At 34.5% G+C, this 7,216-nt stretch overlaps 1 protein-coding gene across 1 annotated transcript; it reads right to left on the bottom strand.

Moving 5' to 3' along the window:
• Positions 1-801: 801 nt before the first annotated feature.
• Positions 802-6,905, bottom strand: LOC110705611. Its single transcript, XM_021883512.1, has 3 exons — positions 6,147-6,905; positions 2,637-2,717; positions 802-1,913 (listed from the first exon to the last, which is right to left on the bottom strand). Exons 1-3 carry the CDS (start codon positions 6,523-6,525, stop codon positions 1,492-1,494), a joined length of 882 nt encoding a protein of 293 aa, XP_021739204.1. The 5' UTR covers positions 6,526-6,905; the 3' UTR covers positions 802-1,491.
• Positions 6,906-7,216: the final 311 nt, after the last annotated feature.

Raw genomic sequence — 7,216 nt, 5'->3', positions numbered from 1 at the left:
ATTAATCTAATCTAGGAAATTGGTTGTATAGACTTCGGCTGTTCTACAGATTCATAATTCATACTAATCCTCTATACTGGCAAAATCAGAAGAAAAAAAAAAATTAAATTAAAGCAATACATAAATAAATATTAACAGCACTAAAAACTATAAAGGTGAAAAAGACGATAAAATAGGAGGAAACTTACCGAGTTGCATTCAAATGTATCAAAAACTACTAATCTCAAACTTTTAACTTTTTAAGCTAACTAAGATACTAATATCTGTGTAAATTTACGTAAAACTAAGAATTATGTAATTAGACATCATAAACTCGTCATTTAAATAAAAGATACTACATACTTGTATAAAATATCAAAGTGTCATACTTTATACTTCATTCTACTAAGTTACCTTTGGATTTTCTGTTGATGTGGGTGATTGAGAAAAGTTGTTCTGTAAACTAAGCATTATAAAGGTGGGGCGGCCTAATCTGGAAAAGAACCCCTACTTATTTGATGGCGAGCCCAATTTCAATTGTCACACAGGTAATTTTAGTACAGGAATGATAGTATGCATATGCAAATGGGGGAAATTTTAAGAAATTATAAACTATGAAAGAGGTGAAAAGAATATTATAAAGAAACTTACCATCATTTATTTTGATTTTATCACAGTATAAAATCCCAAAAAACTGAAGATGTATTCAGTAAATGGATTAGTTTTGCAGTTTTATCATGAATCATTTCATGGTAACTGCTACTTGCTACACGCCACACATGTAATTAGGCAGTTTTTTTTTTTTTTTTGGTTTTTTTTTTTAAATTTAAATTAGTTTATTTTGTTGGAGGGATTTAGATTTAGGCGGGATTGAATTAGAAAGCAGGATTGAGTATTTGTTGCAACCTCATTGAATCGACTCTTAAATTATATAATAGATATGGAGTACTGTATGTTTTATTTAATAGCAAGGTTGTAAATAAATGCAACATTTTCACTGTTCATTAGTAAAACCCTTTATAAACGAATTTTGTTTTTCAAAATGAAAAATTGGGGCGGCCTCAACATATTGAAGGATTACAAAGCTTTACAACAGTTTTTATCAAAGAGACATCACCACAATATGTGATCATTTTTCCTTTTGACTAGTATATGTGGATATGTGATTAATATTGAAAAATTATAGGAGCAATTTACAACTTTCTCATACCAAAACCATATTAACCTCATGTAGAAGATTGACAGTTAGATAAAATTCACAAGTCAGTGAAGCAAAATTCAGATTATCAGCGCCTCCCCTACGTACAGACCCTCGACGCTGCTATTTGTTGATTTCATACTTAAGAGACTGTCCAAAATAAACAGAGGCAACCTTTAATGGACTTATCCATGAGGAACTAAGTGTCAGCGCCCATTAGTATTTGTTGTGTCTATGAGCAGAGAGATAATCCCTACATCACCGAAATCCTCAACTAAGATGGCAGAAACCATACCAAGAAATTGAGAATGTTGTCATGTCAATAATCTCTGTCTGCTTTGACTGATACTAGTACGAGGCATTCCTTCATGTTCCTCTGATTCTTCTTCTTCGTCCGAGGATAAGAGGGAAGATCCCATCCACGTTTTAAAGCCTTCATTGACACGTCTCTCAATGTCTGGTGTGACTTCCCAAGGATTTGCTTCCAACATTTCCAATCCAAGATTTCTTCCAGAGAAGTTGCCCTCATCCAGAATTGTGGCAGCTTTCCTTCTCAGGAATATGGCAGTGGCTCCGAATAAAATCACAAGTCCCCATGAGGCAACCTCATAGCACCAAAACAAGGGCACAGAACAGCTACTCCCCAACGTGAGAAGACTAGAACCCAGAAAAAGTGCAAGAAGACCAAAGAGGATGGCAAACACCATATTAAGGATGGCTAGACAACGTACTCCACCTGCAAATCATAGTGTAAACGTTAATTATATTTTTTAGAACTCGCAACAGATGTCTTTTGAAACTATTAAAGCCAGCTCTTTGGCTACATACTTAGACCATCACATGAGCATTTGTTCATTTTCTTGTGTATGAAGAAATGCATTTTCTTAACATTAACTATTTTTGTTTGTAAGGTAGGTAAAACCACTCACACAGCATCTGGATATTGAAGATTGATCAGTGATACAAATTACAGAATGAAAACTTTTACTCTTAACCAACAGAACCAATGAGAAACCATATTTCAATTTGCGTAACATTATCGTCCAACTGTTAAATGGTAACACAGAATCTATCATTAAAATCTAAAACCTACCTGTGTAGTACTACTTTATACCACATTAATATTCTCACAACATAGGTTCGAAACAGAGAGCTTTCTCACAATAATACAATTATAGTGCGCAACTTCCAAACCTAGTGAGCAGACATTTGTTACTGACACTAGGGAGTATAAACTAGCTGAGTCCCATCCACCAGAAAATAGAAAGAGAGCTTAGAATGGAGAGGGACACTACAGCAGACCTGGATAACTTGAAATTTAGCTGGTTTTCACCTCTTTATTAATAACCCCCCTTCAGCCCACAACCATTTCCTAATGTTATTCCCCTTAGACAAAATAATTTATCACTGTGGAGAAATAAAACATAAGATGATCAGAGAGAACTAGAAAGTAGCATACCCCTCCTTGAAGCACAATAGTTGTTCTCAACCACCTTCAAACACCAATGCCTCTGAGGTGCAGAGTAAGCAACCATAAATCCTGCACCATAAACAAAATTAATCAACAACTGGACACTAGATTAAACACCAAATTGCAACCCTAAATACCCCTTATTATCAATGGCAGAAGCAGAAAATGGTTTCAACAGAGAGAAAAAGTGCAAATTTGTAAAAGGTCAAACTTATTGATTACTCAAGTATACAACCACGAGAATGAAAGAGATGATTAAACGGTCCATTTTCCATATTTCATAGCAATCTAAGGCCCCTTACAACTCTTTAGTCCAGTTTCCATCTTTCACAATAATCTGGGTTTTGTTTGGTAGGATAACTTGGATGTGTGTGACCTTCATCCATTTATACTAAGAAAATAAAATAAAATAAAATAAAATAATATTGGGTTACATTACCTAAGAAATCCAAAGAAAGATGGCAATGAAGTGATGATGAATTTAAACTTTAAATACAGAAGACAGTTTGAGAATTATACCTAAATAAAAAACTAAAAATGACCTCAAATCATTGTGGTAGATAAAGCATTTTATCTGCACTTCCTTAGAAAATTATAATTGGTTTTATAAACTATTTTCACAGAAAATCACAGCTCTCATGGATTCATCATTCAATCCCTCGATGACTTACAGCATACTGAAAGAAAAAAGTTTTTAAACCAAATAAGTCTACAAGGCAGTCTTTGCCATGATGTACAACGAACTAATACTTTTGCAAAACAAAGGAAAAATCAAGTCAAAGGCTTCATGCAGTACAGAAACTTGGTTCTATATGCCATTTCACAAACAGAGTTGGCACCATATAAAACCCCCACTTCCATCCATGAACCAGCAACATGAAAAGATTTCAGTTGACCATAACAACATTAATATTTGCTTAAAATAATCACTAAGCATACAAAATAACTAAAGTGCCACTGTAAAAGTTAGACATTGTAAAGGACTCAAGGACCAAATAGATAAATGGGTTATTGTATGCAGAAGGGAGTCAACCAACATGCTTCATTTTTGCAGCGTACTATTTTAATATACAAATAGAATGAAACAATGCTTTTACAGAAGCAATTGAATCACAGTAAACTAGAACCAGAATCCATTATCCAATCTCCAATGCTTTGTAGCCCCAAAACCTTCTTTCTCAAAACTAAACTAAAGATCAAACAAAACTGCAAAAGCTACTCCAAAAGAGGATTTTGCAAGGAAAACAGAAAATGAAATAGTAAACCATCCTAACCCTCCTAAAAAGCTAACAGGGTTTTCTCATCCCAAAACATAATCTCAGAGGACATTTCCAATGATTTAGCTACACCAAGCCACATTAAATCACAAAACACAACTTTTCTTACTAAAATCACTAGCTCTACTGACTTCTGAATTTTACCCACCATGAAATCCTCTTTCCTGTTAAAGTTTAAGCATTTTTAAATCATTTCCAAATGAGCCTGTCACTTTTTAAAAGCTATGTCAATTAAAAATTCATACTCCCATAGTTCCATTTCAATTAAAAATGTCAATTCCATGTGCTTAGCATTCAAGATTACTTTCTTTTTTTCCTAATATTCTGCTTTTCATAAAAAACAAGAGTAATTACTAATTACCCAACAAAACTCCTTACTCGGTTATTCATATTTCATTTCCTTCTTCCAAAGCAAGCCTACAATCATCTGCAACGGACTAAAAGGGTGGACTCTCAACTCAAGGGTCAAGGCAACCTTAACCCTTGTTTTTTCATCTCGGCCTACTGAATCAGCTGAGGACCAAAATGTGAGTAAATAACAAGGACCAAATTCTAGAGCTTCAGGATCATCCCGAAACCCCTATAAGTCTACACTATAACCATCACAAACTAATACAGTTGCCTATGAGAAACGTTTTGCCTGGTATGGTTCATGTTTACATCTCCTAAACAATCAGCAGAGCTGATAATTATGATACCCAAACCTCCTTAAAAAAATTCAGCTTCTATAACCAGCAGACCTCAGACTTTATTTAGTATTAACTTCTCTTCTTTAATTTATAGAATAAAAAAAAGGAAGCACTCAACTGGCATGTCACTTCTATTATGCATCTTGCTATCCTAATGCCAGGTTCATATGCTTCCTTCAATCCTTCCCAAATAATCCCAACCAATATTACCCTTTGAACAACAATTAACGAATCCTATTAACTTCGACATACTCACAAAACTTTGTAAGAGATCACTCAAGAGTTCAATTTTGGCAGACTGGAGCGTCAATATATACATACCCTCTCTAATCTTTATTAGTACTTATTATAAGCTCATCCTTCGAATTCAATTCAGAATGTTAATGACATAACAGGCTGCATTCTATAGGATCTTTGAATCTATGGTTTCTCAAACACTCTACTACTAGATATTATCTATGTTACTCGGACTCTTCATTTTACCTCAAGTACCCGTGTCGGACCCTTGACCCTCGGACATGGGTATGACACATGGACACTTCATTTCAGTTGAAAATCATAAAAAAAATTCACAAAGTAGTCGAGTCGGACACTTGGAAACGTACCCGTGTCGGACCTGGGTACCCGAGTCCGAGTAACATAGGATATTATCAGCCTTTATTCACTCCCTATTCCTTCTACACTAGAGTGATCAAATATAATGAAATAAAATGTCAAAGGCCCATTAGCAAATAAAACTGCAGGAAGACCCTTATAGAAAAAATTATTTTGAGAAGGTATACAATTATACATTTAGTATATCTCCAACATAGGTAATTCAAGTGTGATTTAAAGGTATAGTCTGACCTAGCCAATATATTACACGATGCTAATGTAATACATCACAAGAGAAAAATGCAAATCAGTCCATCCACAACAGAAACCAAAGCAGGGGTCACATACGGAATGTGAATACTCACTAATCTAGTAATCTCCTAAGTAAACAAAATCCTCTGTACTTCAAAATTCGATTTTCCACCAATTACTCAAAGCTATAATCCTATCTTTGCTTCCCTTAAAGCAAGCCGCCATGAACTCCAAACTTTCATAACTAAGCTAAGCTAGTAAACCTAAGTACCTAACATCTCAAAAACCAAACCAAAATCAAATCAAACCTAGTATACTTCAAATGCAATATTCCACCAATTTGCAACACGAAGATCCTGCCATTGCTTTACTTGAGCAAAATCTTAAACTTTTTTACCACCCTCTCAAATCACAATTACCAATGTCGGAAATGAGACAACTATATAGTAAATTTCAATGAACGATTCAATTGAATAATCTTCAGTATTATAACCATACAATCACAAACGATAAACACAATCAAAGCATAATGTACTCCTCAATTGTTCTACACATACATATCATCAACAATGCTTGAAAAAATCAGTACTAAGCATTAAATACATTTCCTAAAAATGCTACTTAATATTTCATAAAATTACGATAAAATCACGCGTCAATGGGTGTAATTAAACGTTCCGACTAACCTGCAACAATATAAAGGACGGAGGCCAAAAACAAGATCGACGAAGGAAGAAACAACACCATATAATAATAATCAACAGTTTCTTGATCCGTAAGATAAAAAGCTCCAGGAAGAGGATCAGAATCACCAGAAGTAGTAGCATTAATCGGCAAAGGTTGAAGACGAAGATCAAAACAAAAAGGGCGATTACCAGAATCACCAGGAAACACTATCTTCAAACTAATAGCAGTAGAAACAACAATCGCAAGAGAGATAATACACACAATTGACACACAAATCGGTCGTTGAAGCTTAAGCCAAGCTTTATCTTCGTCTCTGAGATTTTGATACTCGTGTTTCGGCATGAAAGCTTGGCGAAGTGCGTCGCCGATTAAATCCATTGATGAAACCCTAGAAATTTGGGGGAATTGGAGGGGAGAGAATTGGAGTGAGGTTGAAGGTCGGAAACCCTAACAATGGCGGATGAGGAGAGAGAAAGTGGAGAAATGGCGGTTGCTGGTGTTGTCAGCTGCTGGTGGAGTGACGAATTCAGGAATGTTTGTTAATTGAAAATACTTTGAAGGTGGTGAGTTTTTTTTTTTTTTTTTTTTTTGATAAAGTGGTGAGTTATTAGTTAATTGGATTTTTTTTTTTAACAATTAATTAGTTGGAATTTATTGGTGATTAAGGGTCTATTCTATTCACCTTATTTTTACTTATTTTCAGGTGTAATAAGTTCAGATCATGTTTAATTACAACTAAAATAAATTTTAATAAGGTCAAATAAGTTCAGGTAAATTTAAATAAGTTAAGATTAGCTTAGATCAGTGAAATCAGTTGAATAGAACAACCTAAGTGTAAAAATGAGTTTATTAGAGTGGGATTATGTGAAAAATGGGAATTATTGGGAATGTAATCATTTACTCCAAGTAGAATGCACGATATGTTTGGCTTATTTAAGGAGGTGTTGATGTGATGACTTGAGTAGGACTGTAGGAGATTACACCTTTTTTTTTCATTTAGGCCCTGTTTGGGAGAAAGTTGAAAGCTGAAGCGGATTGAGTTAGCTGATTTTGACTAGCTGATTTAATT

The sequence above is a fragment of the Chenopodium quinoa genome, unplaced genomic scaffold (assembly GCF_001683475.1).
Source record: "Chenopodium quinoa cultivar QQ74 unplaced genomic scaffold, ASM168347v1, whole genome shotgun sequence".
NCBI classification, from domain to species: domain Eukaryota; kingdom Viridiplantae; phylum Streptophyta; class Magnoliopsida; order Caryophyllales; family Amaranthaceae; genus Chenopodium; species Chenopodium quinoa.
This window is presented reverse-complemented; position numbering and strand designations above follow the sequence as displayed.